The following is a 16,127-nucleotide window of genomic DNA, read 5'->3' on the forward strand; positions in this document are numbered from 1 at the left end:
ACCCAAGGCAGCTGAATCCGCAAATGACTGCTTTCTTCATGGCCCTCTGGCTTCAGCAAGGGTGGTGTGAATCACCCCCAGGTCTCAGCATGATGTCTAATTACAGGGTGGCTTGACAGATGCTGTGGGAGATCTTGAATGATGTGCTTATGTTGGGGCCGCCCTTTCAGGACCCACGCTGGGGTGGGCGGAGCCTGACCCCACCCCCATAGGGAGCTGGGGAAGAGGCAGACCCCACCTTGCAGGTGGAGGGCAAGTGGGAGCACCACCCTGACTCACTGCAGAATCACTAGATAATTAAGGACGTCCCTAAGGAGGCATATTTCCATTGGGGCTGAGCTGAGGACACTCAGAACGTCTTCATCAATGAACCTGGAGGGGTTCCTTCCATTCTGGGGATGGTCAGAGCAGCAGACCGCACAGTGAAGACAGGGGAGACATCTCCATGATCTCCTTAGATCTTACGAATTATAAACCCCACAATACAGTGTGACGCCTTCACTTTAAGCAGTCAGCTGTCTTTGCAGTAAGTTAAGAGAAAATACAGTATTTTATCTTAATCCACAAATTTACCTTTTCCTGTGTTCGTCATCCCTTCCTGTAAATCTAAATTTCCAACCTGAACCCTTTCTTTTCAGCCTGAAGAACGTGCTTTACCACTTCTTGTAGGTCTGCCAGCAATGAAAGCTCTCTTTTTGCTTATCAGACATGTCTTTGCTTCACCTTCAAATTCGAAGGGCACTTTTTTCTGGATATAGAATTCTTGATTGATAGGTTTATTTCTTTTCTTTTTCTCTTTTCATTTAGCAGTTTGAAGATGGCATTCCATCACCAGTGGTGTCCTAAAGAGAAGCCAGCCCTCACCATTGCTGTCCTGTGACAGACTGCCTCTTCTCCTCTGCTTTCAAGAATTCTCTCTAGTTTTTTGAATTTCACCATTTTGACAATAATCAAGGTTTGGCATTCTTTGTATTTACCCTACTTGTGGTTCACGAAATTTTTTGGATCTGTAAGCTTGTTTCTCTTGCCCAGCTGGACTTTTGTGTTTCGGTTCTGCTCTGCCATTCTCCAGGTGAGATGACTGACACTGGCCTGTCTTCGAGTGCAAGGACTCTTCTGCTTCTACCGCCTACTTGGAAGTCAGCCCAGTGAGCTCTTCACTAGCGACGTGGGATGCTTCAGCTTCACCACTTCAACGGGCTACATTATTTGCTTCCCTTTTCTGCTGTGATTCCACGTGTACTCACTCATTCTGACCTTCTTTTCCTGTGAGTTCCTGAACATATTCATAAGGGATATTTCAAAGGTCTTGCTGGTCATTTTAACATCTAAGTCATCTCAGAGTTAGATTCTGTGGGTGATTTTTCCCTCTTAACTGTGGGTCACATTTTGTTTTCATTCCATTTTCTGGGGCATGTCTAGTAATTTTTGCGTGTGCATTGATCATTGTGATGATACATGGTAGAGACAGGTCCTGTTATCTTCCTCTGAAGGGTGTGGATTTTTGTGAAGGCGGGAGTTAATTGGCTGGCACCAAATCTGAGTCTTTTTCTCTTGCAGTAGTTGAAACCTCTGCTCCGTTCTCTCAGTCTTCTTGCTGTTGCTTTTCCTTGGGTTCTCTGGAGTCTCCTTCATCTGGTCTCAGCTCCCTGACCAGGTAGAGCTTGTAAGCCGATATGGGATCTCCATCCGGGACTCCATATTTTACAGGATTTACCTCCTCACATTCCACTTCTCTGTCAGTTCTAGAGTCCGTCTTGCAGCTCCTCTGACCAGAGAGACTACTGTCCTCTGCAGGGGATCTAGCCAGCTGTTGACGGGAGGGAGAGTGTGCTCAGATGGAAAGCCTTATAAACAAGATCTCACCCAGTGCTGTTTCCTTCTTTCGAAGGACAGGAACCCCACAGCAGTTCCTGTCCACTCCTGGCCACTCTCCAGCAAGTTTTATAATTTTTATTTCAGAAGTGTTAGTCTGAGACAAAGTACTCCACTGTTGACAAGCAGCAGAATTTCCAATCTGATTACTTTCAAGTGTTGTATAGTTAACCTAACCGTTGTCAAAATGATCACGAGAGGCTAACCAGTAGAGACGGGCACAAGTGCTGTATCACTCCTTCATTTGGTAAACAGTGATACCTACTTTGTCCCCAGTGTCTGACAGTGGGCTGTCTCTCAGGGACCTTCACCTTTAGTGGGAAGACAGAACAATAATCACCTACAAAACACTGTCAAAAACTCCACACGGCGGCAGGTCACGGGGAGGGGGGTATGTGTGCTCCCCACGGGAGGGCCTCTGACCATCCATTCTCGGAGGTGGGAAGTGGCCAGGCCGGGGGTTTCAGGGGCCGAGAGAGAAGAGTCCCGGCTGAAGGAAGAGCATGTACACAGGCCCCCAGTCAACCAAGGGTGTGACCCATTGGCAAGTGGCCAGCGGCCCAGCATGGCTAGGGTTTGGTGTGCTGAGGGACAGCGTCAGTTCGTGGGGGCCTGGGTGACTTGCTGAGGAGGGAGACCCTGTCCTGGAGACGGTGAGGAAACTAAGGAAGGGGAACCCCCACGCTTATCTCATTTCAAAAGGTTGCCTGACTTCCATGAGATGGTGACTAATGGCCATCTTGGTCATTCCCGCATGAATGGATGCCTTTGCAGAGTCAGACAGTAGGTTCCTAGGTGGCTGCCATGACACTCGGACCGTGAGGTCACCCAGCACACATTTTGGAGGGTAACAGCTAGTTAGAATCCAGCCAGCTCCATCAAATGTATGCAGACGTCCCGTCAGTATCTATGGAGAAGTCCATCCTGGGCCAGCTACGGGGTGACTCACCGTGTCCCTGTCACACAGGTCTCAGAGCAAAGCCGGACCCGGGGCGCATCTCATTGCTCACTAAGCTCCAGAGCCCGTGCCCCAAAGACCCAGCCCATCCAGGTCCACACAGGAGCTCAGCAGATACGTATGCCTGGACATGAAGGAACATGGCGTAGGGGCACAAAGTGGCAGCCAGGCTGCCCGGGGAAACAAGCCGTGGACGTCAGTCATTTCGAGCTCTCTGGGGTGGTCTGGTGGGAAGCTGATGCCTGCAATCCTTCCCAGCCCCCTGCAGCTGTGCTCTCACGAGCTCCCTGCTCTAGACACGGCCTCCTGCTCAGCGTGGCCACGTGGCCGCCCTGGACACTAAGCGATTATGTAACCGTCTCCTCCCAGAACCTGACATTCAGAGCTCCTTCTCCAGGCCTCGCTCCGAGGACAGGTTTGCACGCATTCCTGCCTGTTAAAATACCAACTTCCAGAATTAAAGGGCTTGTCTCCCGAGCAGCACGATGTCCTTGCTCATCACCACGAGCCGGCTCCCGCAGTCGCCCTGGACAGCCTCTCAAGTATCAAATTCTGAATTTTTATGAGACTTTTAAAAAAGTTTCATTTTACCCTCACTCTGAATCTTGCCAGAAGTCAAACCAAACACACATGCTAGAAAAGCAAGTGGCTTTTCAAAACCCTCCGCTAACGTACGTGTGACCTTGGTAGCCAAGGGACCCAATTCTGAACGCCAAGCAGCAAGCTGCCAGCCTAGCATCCCCTGAGCCGTGAAAGGACGCCAGTCCTCTCCTGTCCCCATCTCCGGGGCCTGCGTGGTACTTGGCACCCTCCCATGGCCCCACGGGACTCCTTCCAGAACTCAGAGCTGAATGTTCAGAGCAGGGGAGGTTCCCTCCTGCCACTTCCCATAACAAAGGACCTCCTTCCTGCTTCCCAGGGGATCAGCCAGCCTGTGAATGCGTCCCCCTCTGTTCTGAAGAAGGGACAGCCTCTGCGAGTGGCTCCGTCTCAGGGCTCCCCACTTAATTTAGACCCTGGTCTAATTCCAGCGGGCACGCCCGGAGGACGCTCTCCGCTCCGCAGCCCCGTCAGCGCCGCCGCCCTCCCTGCTCAGGATTCTCCCCCACACGAGCAGGCTGCCTGCTCTCCCCGCACCGCAGAACTAACGAGTGCTATGGAGGGACGTGATATTCCTTCCCAGGAAAAAGCCTGTAATTAACAGAGGTTTTTTGGGAAGAACATTCTGCCTGCTTCTCTCCCGCCCATTTTTTCATTTAACTTATTTTACCAGAATGAAACGCTTTAATGAGCACAGAATTGCAGCTGATCCCAGCTGAACCTCCAAGGGCTCCATGCGCAGCGTCCCACCCCGTCGAGCTGCCTTCACACTCGCTGGGATTCAGGCTTCTTTCGGGAGCAGCCCCTCCCCCAAAACACGGGCCTGAAACTCCTCCGCATCCTGCAGGCAGAGACGGGGCAGAAATGCGCCCCGAAACACGGGTCTGTGTTGAGTAAGAATTTAACGGGTGGAAAGCAAGGAGGCAGGAGCGAGCGCAGGAGAACGCGGGTGCGTGCGTGCGCATACGGAAGTGGGATGGGGCGTGCGTGCGTGTGCACACGTGCGTGCCTGTTTCTCTGCTGAGTTCTTGTACGATCACTTGGGGGCCATTTGGAAAAGCCCAATCTGAAGATCTCCCCCAAGAATCCAGCTCGGGAGTCAGACCAGGCTTGGAGGAGGGGGCACCATCAGGTCTGCCGGCTCGCCCGCCGTGGGATCCCTGGCACAGCTGGGCCCTCGGCGGGGGGAAAGGATGTGCCTTTTTCTCGAACCTGCTGGGGCACAGACCAGCCCCTCTTCTCACACAGGCCCTTCTCTCCGGGCACAGCTGAACTGCGTTTCTTGGCATCCCTGGCCGTTAGGACGGCCATGTCCGAGCCCCGTACCTCCTGCAGTCCTTATTCCGGGGCCCCGCACGGCCGTGCAGGGAGCCTTCCCTCCCACAAATGACCTTCACAGGAGCAAGAAATAACCTCCATTGCATTCAGTTCTGAAATTTCGGGAATGCCCTTTCTGGCAGTCAGCTAACACTAACCCACACGCTGCCCCTCTGCTCACAGCCCGTCTGGGAGCCGGCGAGCCGGGCGTGGAGGCGCCGTCCCCACGGGGGCTGCTGGTCACGGCAGGGGGTCTGAGGAACAGAGGACGCACGTGCTCCCAACACAGCCACGGGGCAGACCAGGAAGGCGGAGAGGCTGCCCCTGGGCAGGGCTGAGCTGCTGCTTCCAGGCTTTCCTCTCCTGACACCTGCGGCCACGTGCCCATTCCCCGAGTTCCCGGTCAGTCAGGCCAGCGGCGGGGCTGGGGGTGGGGGTGCGTCTTCGGGACCCCGTGTCTGCAGAGGCTCCAGAGCGCCGCCAGCTGCTGCTCTCCCAAGCCAGGTTCGGCGAGGCTGGTGCTAACTGGGGAGGGGACAAGTTACCCTGCGTTGTAGCTGTTCGGAAGGACATGCAGGTCGGCCCCCATCAGAGCACGCAGATGTCTGTGTGACGTGTTCCTCAACATGTCCGTGGGGCCCTGTGGGAGGCAAGGCCCCGGCTGGCTGGGGGGACTTCACTCTCGTGTTGGCCTTGCCACCAGCTCCGACCAGTCAGCCCGAGACCACTGCAGCCCCAGAGGCGGAGAGTACAGAAGTGTCCTTTTCGCCATCATCCAGCAGGAGGCAGACTCAGTCCTCGAGGGCCGGAGGCTCTGACTGCACCCGCTTTCCCTCCTGGTACCTCTTACAGGCCCGTGTGCAGATGCGCGCAAGAGAGGGAAGTTTTGTGCGTCTCTACTGGGATCACTGACCCGAGAAATCCGGAAATCCAGCAGCAGAATACTCCAGGAGTGCTGGGAAGCCGGCCCAAGGTCACGTGTGTACCTGCGGGCTGTGAGCCGAAGAGAGCCCTCGGCATTCAAGCTCACAGCCTCACTCTAACGTTCCTGCCAGTGAGGCTGGCAGGGGCACACCTTCCCAGAGGTTGGGAAATGAGCTGGATCTGCACTTGTCAAACTAGGTCCCTTGGGCCACACCTGGCCCACTGCCTGTTCTTGTCAATAAAGCTTTATTGGAACGCGGACACAGCAACAGCGTATGTATTGTCTGGGGCAGCTTCGCACTACAAAGAGCTGAGTATTTGCAACTGAGGCAGGTTGTCCGCAGAGCCTAAAATATTGCGGGTCTGGCCCTTTCTGGAGTCTGCAGACCCCCACCCTCCGAGCTACAGCAACAGTTTTCTACTAAGCTGATTTCTGACTAGCACAAGCACAAGCCTTTGAATAAGACTGACTCACACAATGAAACACTTGCTCCCTTTCCAATTTGCTTTTGATCCTGATGACATTTAGAAGGAAGCTTCTGGTCCCCGCGCATCTTGAGAACACTCTGGTACTTGCTCCCGGCTCCTCTTGTAAACACTTCCCCGGCAGCCCTCGGGCTCCGACAGGACAGTGCACAGCCAGACATCAGCTCTGTTTTCCTCGCCTTATGCTGTCTGACGGTCCATCACCAACAACACCAGCTTTCCAACTGTGAGCTGATGTAAGGTCACCTCTTAAAATAAACGTATTATTTTAAGAATGACTCACTAATGGGAAGCGTTAGGTAAATGACAAGTGCTGGTCAGATGTGACCAGGACCCTGAGGGTGGTGAGTGCACAGGGGGCCACGGAGCCCCCATTTCTGTCGGTGGCTTGGGGTTGGCGGACGGACCCCGGACCCTGGGAATCTACTTAGGTTGGGGTTCACGCCTTGAGTGCTTTGCTCAAGTCTGTGCCTCATCTCCTCACAGGGGGCCTCCGGCCAGGGCAGTTAGGGCGGGCGGTGCTCTGGGAAGCTCCCCATCTGGAGTGGGGGGGACTGCAGTTCAAAGTCAGAGATCAGACTCTCAGAGGCTTCAGCCACCTGAGGTGGGGGTTTCCCCAGCAAACAATTCTGTGGCACCTGCCGGTGCCTGCCTTGAACTGGACTCGGACACCAGCTGCGGGAGCGTGCGTGTGCCCCTGGGCAAGTGCTCCGTCCCACAAGGCAGCTCCCACTCAGATGCCCATGAAAAGGCCAGGGTGCTCCTGGCCGATGGGCTGTAAATGGGAGGGTCCCACGACCCCTCCTGCAGAGCTTAGCTGCCGGCTGGAGCAGCCCATGTTTGCTCCGTAGATGATCCGTTTTTGTCAAGAGCAGAGCCCCCGACAGCCAGACAGGAAAGACGCACAGGACGAGGAGGGAGAAGGGGTGCAGAGCTTCCAAGCCCCTCCCCGTGGGGCGGCGGCCTCCCCACACCTCCCCAGGTCGGAGGACCTAAAGCTCCCAAACCTCGGCCCTTGGGGTTTTATGGACGCTCCCTCACTCAGACAGGACTGGTTAAATCATTGGCCATCGGCCTCTGGCGGCGGACTTAACCTCTAACCTCCATCCCCTCGGTGGGGGTGAACGTGGGCGCCTCTAATCCCTGGGCTGGTTCCCCAGGCAACCGGCCCCCAGCCCACCGGCCCCCAGCCCCCTTCCTCGGGGACTCGCCAAAAGTCATGCCATTAAAATAACAAAAGACCGCACCAGGGCTCTCAACTCTTCCGGAAGTCCCGATGGTTTCAGGGCTTGGGTCTGGGGAGGAAGAGGAACACAGGCTTCCTGGTGCCCATCCTCACATCCCGTCCCACGCACCGCGCAGGTCTGGGGCCGGTCGCTGCGGGTGTGGTGTGTGTGGCGGGGCGTCTGACGCGGGCCCCCGCTTCGTTCCGCTCTGTCTCTGCGTTTTATTTCATTGTATTATTATTATTATTTTTAAAGGTTTTATTTATTTATTTGAGAGAGAGAGAGAGAGAATCCACAGGGGAGCAGGAGGCAGAGGGAGAGGGAGAAGCAGGCTCCCCGCTGAGCAGGGACGGACGTGGGACTTGGCCCCGGGGCCCTGGGATCAAGAGCAGACGGAAGACAGAGGCCTAACCCATAGAGCCCCCCGGCGCCCCCTCCCCATCTCTGCATTTTAAACTCACACCCCAGCTTTCCGTGTGGAGTGGAGCGGGCAACAAAACAGGCTAATCGGTCAGAGGAAGGAAAGCAAGCCCTTGAGGAAAGCCCCCAACCCTCATTTCCACGAGGGGGGCGAGGCGGTCCACAGTGCATGGGCGACTCCTTAATGGGTCCTCACCATCATGTCATCAGATGATTGCCCAGACCGGGTTGCAATTTTCTTCAAAGGGAAGAAGGGAATGCTACTTGATGGCCCAGAATACTGAAATACAAATCTGTAAACCGAATCCTTCCCTTCTCCCGGGGAAAGCCCCTTGTGGTGGGGGCTGGGAGCAGGTGCACTGAAGGAGTCCCCCCCACCCCCTCCGCAGGCGGCCAGAATGCCGGATCTAGGGCCACAGCCTCAGTCCCAAGACCTCCAGCTTCTTGCCGGTATCACCCTCCCAGACACACCGCCTTTCTGCCCTCCAGAGTCTCAGTCACAGTTGGAAAACAGTGAGCAAGGAAAGGTGTCAGGGGTCAAAGGCCAGGCCCCACGTGGCCCCCCGCCCCCTCCCATCAGCACGGGCGAGATGACCCACGTCCAGCAGGACCAGCTTCCCCGGAGGGTACAACTGCCCTTCGGATCTTTCTCTGGCTTGTGTCGTCTCGTTACTGAGCAGGTTTGGATGCCGCCAAATGCAGACCGTCCCTCGCTCGCTCCCCACCCGGCAAGCCCAGCCCTGCCCCCACCAGCCCACCGACCGCCCTGCCAGCCCCCGGAGGAGAGGGCGCGCTGAGCCGAGAGCCTCGCCAGCCGGCGGGAGGGCTCTCCACTTACCCGCACAAGCTGCTGTGGGAAGGGCCCGCGGGAGTTTTCTGGCACGTTGATGGGGGGGATGACCCAGTCGCGTTTCTGTCTCCGCAGCCCGTTGGCGTTCCGGTGCTGGGGCCACGGCAGCAGCACGGCGTTCGGGGGCTGCGAGGCGTCCGGGGCCGCGCTCTGCTTTCCTTTCTGCAGCCGTAGCCGGGAGAGGGGAGAGAGGAGCCAGAGAAGTCTGGGTAAGTGTCACGCCGAGGAAAAGGCATCTGTTCGGAGAATCTGTTTGTTCTCCTCAGCAGAGAGAGACTGGAGGACGCTCGGGGAAGCGACTACGGGTTAGGGGAAAAATCGAGCTGGACACCTGTGTCACAAAACGGACTGCAGAGTTACGTGGCGGGGGAAAGGAACCGTAAAAACAGAAGAATATGTCGTAGGGTAAAGCAGAGCTTTTAGGGGCGCCTGGGTGGCTCAGCGGGTTAAGCCTCTGCCTTCAGCACGGGTCCTGATCTCAGGGGCCTGGCATCCAGCCCCACGTCGGGCTCTCAGCTCAGCGGGGAGCTTGCTTCCCCCCCCCCCACCTACTTGTGATCTCTGTCAAATAAATAAATAAAATCTTAAAAAAAACCCCAAAAAACCAGAGCTTTTAAATCCCGGAAGAACAGGGGAAAAAAGTCACAAAGGAGAAAGCATTTGGTTTAAAATGCTGGTTTATGAAAACATACCCTAAAAGCAGTTGATGAATTTAGCAAATGTGATTTGCAGTAAGCGTGATTTGCAGATCTTTAAACTCTGTCAAAGAGTTGACAGTCCCGCTATGTAAAGAGTTCTTGCAAATCAATAAAAAAATTAAGTGTTTTTGACAACAGGGAAAGGGCCTGAAAAGAAATTAACAGCAAAATAAAAATCAGTAAACTTATTAAAAACGTACACATCTTCTTGTAATCAAATAATGCAAATTGAAGTAATAAATCCTTGTCACCCATCAAACTGACAAGACTAACGGAACAGATCCTCAGGCCTGTGGAGTGCGTCATGTTGTCGGGAGGAGGGATGGTGGAGGGGGTGGCCCCTGGCGTTCAGCAAGTGTTTATGTGCGTCTGAAGGTTCGCTGACTCTGGGCACAGAGCTTCATCTCTCTGAACTCCCGCTGCTTCTTTTATAAAACAGGGCTGGTAATAAGAGCACTAGATTCACAGGGTTGCTAAGGCAATTACGCTGATGAGAGCCCCTGCCTGCGGGGCAGCCGCTGGGACTGGAGGCTGATGGGGCTCACCACTGCTGGGTGCTGGCCACCGCCCTCCGCCAGCTGTGCACCGGCCACCAGCCAGAGCCTGAAAATTGTCCTCGACGTCAACCGTACATCAATGAAAAAAAAAAAAAGGAAGGTCCTGGTTTTTGACCCAGGAACTCCACAACTGTCCCAAAGAAACTCTTTGTAAATGAAAATCTCCCTATAAAATGTTCATTGCCGATGTTTTTGTAATAATATTATGTATATATAAAATAATAAAAATATCAGGAAAAAACCTCTGGAGATCTGACAGCAGGAGCTACTAGTTAAATGCATTGCGCTGTGTTCCTATCTTGGGGAATCTACACAGTCACTGAAAGCTACTCTTTGAAGACGAGGACGTGGAGAAACACCCATAAGATAACGGTGAGTGGAGAGTGACACGGAAACGTACATGTCACCAAGTCCCTATTTTCTTTCTTTCCTTTTTTTTTTTTTTTAAAGGACAGAGAAAAGATGGGAAGGAAATACATCAATATGCCAACTGCGGTTTTCTCGGACGACCAGGGAGCTTTACACTATTTTATTTTACTTCATTCCTTTCACCTTTCCATACCTCTGAGTGTTACAATGCATACGACTTTCTACAATTAGAGGAGCCAGCGGACGCCCCCACGGACACGCGCGGCGCCCACAAGGCCCCCACAGAGAGGCACGGCGCCCGCGCAGGCCCCCACGGACACACTGCACGTCAGAACTCACATGGCGAAGAGAGACCTGAACGGGGGCAGCCCACGGCACTTGGCTACGGGGTACCTGACTCCAACCGTGGCGGGTCCCGCTCTCTGCCTGAGCTCCGGTCCGTCCAGTCAGGTGGTCTTGGGCGGTCTTACCGGTCTCCTTTGTGGACAGAGAACCTTGCCCACTCCTCTTTGCAGAAGAGCTGCGTAGGAGTAAGTTAAATACACACGGACAAAACGGCCTAGCCGATGAGCAAATGAAATCTAGTATCTGCTCCAAATGCTGAATCAACAGGAAAGCCCCCTGGACAAGCCGCACTGGACAGAGCGCCCCACTGGACTTTCCCCACCAGGGTCCCAGCTGTCTCAGGGCCTTGAGCTCCTGCAGTCAAGCGTTTGAAAACCAAAAGCCTTTCACAGCCCCCCCCCCCCGCCATCAGAGGGGAGCCACACAAGCTGTGTGCATCCCCGTGGCAAATCCCCACGGCCTTGATGTCTCCCCAGTGTGATGTGATACCAGCTTCTGTTCAAGTCAAGCTAACAGGTGCTGTGACTCATCTGCGGGCTCTCACGATGACACAGAGATAGGGTCACATCTCTATCTTGCTGGAGGAGCTTCCCTGAACAGCATTTAGGACAGTCCTGGCTCCACACTGTCCCCACACAGCCAGGACATAGACAACCGCCTTCCCTGCCTCTGGGAGCTGCTGATGCCTTGGGCACTGAGCAACCCATGTGGTTTCCACCTAGACCCCCTCTCCCTGACTCAGTAGGAAGTGCCCTCTATCCCACTTTACTAGGGAGCCAGGGGGAGCTCAGAGAGGCTGAGTAACTGCAGGTCACACAGCTCAGTAGGCAGAGACAGGGTTTGAATGCCAGAAGTCAGACCTCGAGGCCAGAGCACCTCGCTGAGTGCCACCATGGCTGGGTCTCTTTGCCTGTGAGGTCACATCCCCTTCACGTGTTCTCAAATGAGGTGTGTGGTGGGCTGCGCACAAATCACTATTCCCACAGAAGACATGAGAACTCCGGTCGCCTGTGCCCCCGAGCCTCCAGGTGACAGGTGTGTTCCGCTTTCCTGTCTGGGGGCTCCCCACCCACAGGTAACCAGCTCGCTGGCCCCCAGGTACCTGCCCCAGGAGAAGGGGCTGGGTTGGGGTCTGCTGAGGGCAGCCAGCTGGACTGGGGAGACTTGGGTGGGTAGACAGGGAGCCCCAGCCACGAGCACAGCCGCGGGGAGCGGGTGCTGTCATGGCTCCCCCGTGCCTCTCCCAGTGACGGGTTTCCCCTGCCCCCGGGAAATGCTGGAGCACTGGCAGATGCTCAGCTGGGCTTCCTGCGCTTCGGGCTCAGGACTGCACACGTTTTCATAACGCTGCTTTGGCTTGGAGCTGCTTTATCTTCATTTGCTGAGGATGAGCTCGCATGGCGTTAATTTCCCTAGTGTTGTTTAAATAAATTGCACATATTTGCCACTATTTTAAAGCTGTGAGACACATGTAATAACAAAATCTGGTGAAAATTAATGCCAGACCCGTGCAGCCTCGGCCTGGAAGATACACCCGCTTCTCCGGGGAGAGACGTCCACGCGGGTTATCGGTAACCCCAGGGGGACCCGCAGGTCGCTCTGGACACGCAGCAGTGCCAGCCCACTCAGAACGTGGCACCTAACGCTGGTGCACGATTATGTTAATCCTAAATGGCGTTTCCAGTATTTACAAATACTCCCTCCCTCCTAAAGGATGACGCCTGCTGCGCTCCCAGGACCTTCCCGAATTCCGTATTGCTGAGTGAATGCTGGCTAAGTGCGGGAGAAGGGAGCGAACGTGCCCTCTGTGCCCCATAAGTAACAATTATGTGCACGAGTGTGTACACACAGGTGCATACAGGCGTGTGCGTGCACACACAGACGTACACGCATACATGCACGAATGTGTGCATGTGCACTCCTACGTGTATGTACATAAGGACACGTGTGCACATGTGTATGCTCGCCTGTGTATACACCGTGTTTGCACATCCATGCACATGTTTGTAACATGTCATAATGTGCGCAAAGCCTGGCATCATGACCGGCCACACCCCATCACCGGGTCATCACGGACAGCTCAGCCAAGCCAGAGGTCTCGTGACTGGGGAGCTGCAGGGAGGGGCCTGGCCGCTGAACTGGCCTCTGGATCCCACCAGGCTCGCCGCTGCAGAAGGACAGGACAGAGAGCCCCGAGGACATCACCTGGTCGTGCTGCCCTCTTACTGGGTTCCCAAGAAGATGTGGTTAAGGGTTAAGATCCTGGAGCTGAAGGCGGCTTGCAGACCCCTTCTGAGAATGCTCCAGAGCCCCTGGCCTTAGCACGGCCATATCTGGGCTCTGCTCTCTTGCGTTTTGGGGCCAAAGGCCTGGCCATGCTGTCCACACAGAGGCCAGGCTGCACCCTTGGCTGTGCCTCTGTTCCTAACCCCCACGGGAAGGTTGCCCCCACATCCACTCTTCCTCCTGGTGCGCTTCACGCCTGCGTGGACTCAGATCTCACGTCCCCCTTCTGGAAGCCTCCCCAGCGGTCTCCCCGGGCATCCCTGTGCACACAGAAAAGCTTCCAGAGTCTACCTGTGCCCTCAATTCCCAGAACAGGTCAGCTCAGGCCCAGAGGCTGCTGAGCTCTATGTCTTCCTGTCCCTGTCCAGGCAGGACACCTCCCACCCTGCCCTGGGGACCAGCAGGGCACTGACCCGTCTAGGAGGGTGCAGGACCTCACGGCCCACCCACCTGGCACGGAGCAAACACTGTGGACAGATTTAAACGTGGGTTTCACACATTCCCGAGAGCCAAAAAACAAGTGACCCTCAGCTGCCACCCTCTGGAACTCGCGTGGAGTGGGGGGCTGGGAGACCCGATGACAGTGATGGCTGCCACAGGTCATGGGGAGCCGCGGGACCAGGTTCTCTCCGATCTAGGCCTTAGGATGGCCGCTCTCTCCATGGGGCAGTGATCAGCACAGAGCCAGGACTAGCAGGGTTCAAACTGGCACCAGCTGCGTGGAATCCACTCCATCTGGGGAGGGCAGACAGGCTTCGTGGGGGATATTATACCTGGGCAGGGTACTGAGGGGTGAGTAGGAGTTTGTTGTTGGGGGAACGAGGCCGGGAGGGAATGGCCAAGGGGCAGACCAGAGGCCGGATACCACAGGTGCCACATACCAATGACACTGTCGTTGACTTAAAGGGCTGTCTGGGGCCTAGAGAAAAGTGGGAGGGACGGAGGGCGACCTCCCAGGGTTTGAGAGCCGCTCTCACGCAGGCTGCCCTCCCCCGGCCCCATCGCTATTTGTCTTGCCGACCCCCGCCCCCAAGCTTTGGTTCCTGTGAACCGAGGAGGCTCTCACCGGGGAGAGTGTGGGCGACGAGGTGATGTGCAGGGCACTGGGCAGGTGGCTGGGGGTGTCAGCCCCCTTGTCAGGCTCACGGTGGGGACAAGAAGCCCGAGGAGAGTCCTGGCGGATGGGATTTGCAGGCTGGACTGGACTCCCACGGGCGCAGGGAGGAGAGGGTACTGGAGGCTTCAGCCTGGACAGCTGGGGTGGTGGCCTGGCCTGGCATGGGCCCCGAGAGTTCAGAGGGGCAGGCCTGAGGGTAGGTGGGCTTCGGGGTACCCTATAACCTTACAGCCCAGGGAAGGAAACTGAGGCAGAAGGAGGAGAAGGAATTTGTCCAAACTGCCTGGCTAGTGGGGGAGGGGCTGAGCCAGGGGCGCGGGAGGCGTGGGACAGCCCAGGGAAGGCAGGAGCGAGCACAGGCGGGTGTCCTGACCCAGCCCAGGGGGGAGACTCGGCCCCTCTCTGGAAGCTTTCGGCAGGGTTTCGTGTCCTCTCCGGCCACGGGCAGGAGAGACAGTCCAGTCCCCCAGTCCCCCAGCCACGGGGGCCCCCCAAGAAGGGAAGGGCCCAACCGCGGGCTGTAGGAGGGAAGGGGTCTCTGCCCCGGATCAGGGTATGGTGGGTGGGGGGGCCCACCGGCCCCCTCACGCCCTCGGGCTTCTTGTCTCCCCGGCCACACAGGGGCAGCCCCGCCCCCTTCCCCACCTGCCTCCCCTCTGCACATCGCAGCCGCGCCCTGGCTGGGGCTGCACGTGAGCCGGTCCCTCCTTGGACACACTCTGGGTGGCCGGGTGGCCCAGAAGCCCGCCCTGCCCAGCACACTGACAGGTCGTCTCCCCAAAGGGGCAGATGAAGGGTGTGGAGCCCGGCCTCTCTGGGGTGCAGAGGGTGCAGAGGTCAGACTCTCACACGGAGCCCCACTCCCGGGCCTGGAAGAGCTCTGTGCCTTGGGGCCGCCTGGACAGCTGGGGTGTGGGGTAGTGGGCTGAGGCATCGGCCCGAGCACCCGCTTTGCTGTACTAAGGGAAGGATGACCCTGCTGCTGGTGGGAGTCCGGATGCCGACTCGGCATCGGCAGAGCCGTATCCCGTGCTTGCGCATGTCCAGCTGAGCCCTTTGCGGACCACCTATGGCACCTGGGAGCCCGAGGGACGCGGGACGGGTGGCCTTAAGGTCCTCTGAGACGTCTTGCCTGGCCCTGGCAGGGTCTCTGGGACAGTGTGGGGAAGGCCTCGCACTCGGCACACGGCTGTTCTTCTGGGAAAAGAGGTGGGAGGTAAGGGTCCCGAGAACAGGACAAAACCTCGGTGACAACAGCCTTCCGTCTCACCGAGATCGAGGCCCCGATCCGTCCATGTGCAAGCTGCATGCCGAGCACAGCCGTCCTGACCGCCCCGCCCGTGCACCCTGCACCCCAACAGCCGCCAGCTGGCACAGTCCACGGGCTGGCGTCACCCCGCCGGCCCCTCGCTCAGATCATTATTTCCTACGCTCCCGGCAGCTCTGGGCCGCCCAGTCTTGCTCTCCCTGTGCCGGAGGGTGGTTCTCTGTGTCTGATTATGAGTGTAATGGAGCCCGACTCCCAGGTGAGGTCTTCAGGGACTCCGCGCGGCGAGCGAGAAGCTGGGTCATTTCCCTCCGTCATCCGTCCACCAGCGAAAGATGAATAATGCAAAACTGACCCGAGGCGGGATTTAAATTACTGCCTTCTCTTTCTTTCTTTCTTTCTTTCTTTCTTTCTTTCTTTTTTTTTTTGCTTAAAAAAAAGAAAGAAAGAAAGAAAAATAGTGTCAGGGGAAGGCTCTCATCACACACACCTCCTCCCATCCATGTGCAAAAAGTCAGAATTCATCCCATTTCCTATCATCTAACCGTCTGCCTGTTGGGGACACAGAATTATTAAGAGCCAAGGGTGGGCACTGGCTGTTGAGTAACGGGGCTGACGCGCAGACATCGAGGGGAAGGGGCACGAGGGACATAAGTAATCAGGGTCTGTCTTCGGGGCGGGAGCTCCGGTGTCTTCCCTGGGTGCCCGTCCCGCCGTCTTGGTTGGAGGTGGGCTTGGGGTGGATATGTCCCTATTTCCTTGTGACAGGGATGCAGAGGGCAGGCCCCGCCGCACCCTTTCCTGACCCAACCTATCGGGCTGTGCAGGGTGG

At 56.5% G+C, this 16,127-nt stretch overlaps 1 protein-coding gene across 1 annotated transcript in view; it reads right to left on the bottom strand.

Annotated features, from left to right (window-relative positions):
• The window catches only part of CDH4 (cadherin 4), a 502,292-nt gene that overhangs the window by 102,100 nt on the left and 384,065 nt on the right, over nucleotides 1–16,127 (bottom strand). Inside the window, exon 4 of the mRNA XM_032350165.1 lies at nucleotides 8,645–8,818. Within this exon, the coding sequence (XP_032206056.1) occupies nucleotides 8,645–8,818 (174 nt within the window). The remainder of the gene's footprint in view (nucleotides 1–8,644; nucleotides 8,819–16,127) is intronic.

This window comes from Mustela erminea, chromosome 7, assembly GCF_009829155.1.
Source record: "Mustela erminea isolate mMusErm1 chromosome 7, mMusErm1.Pri, whole genome shotgun sequence".
Lineage (NCBI taxonomy): Eukaryota > Metazoa > Chordata > Mammalia > Carnivora > Mustelidae > Mustela > Mustela erminea.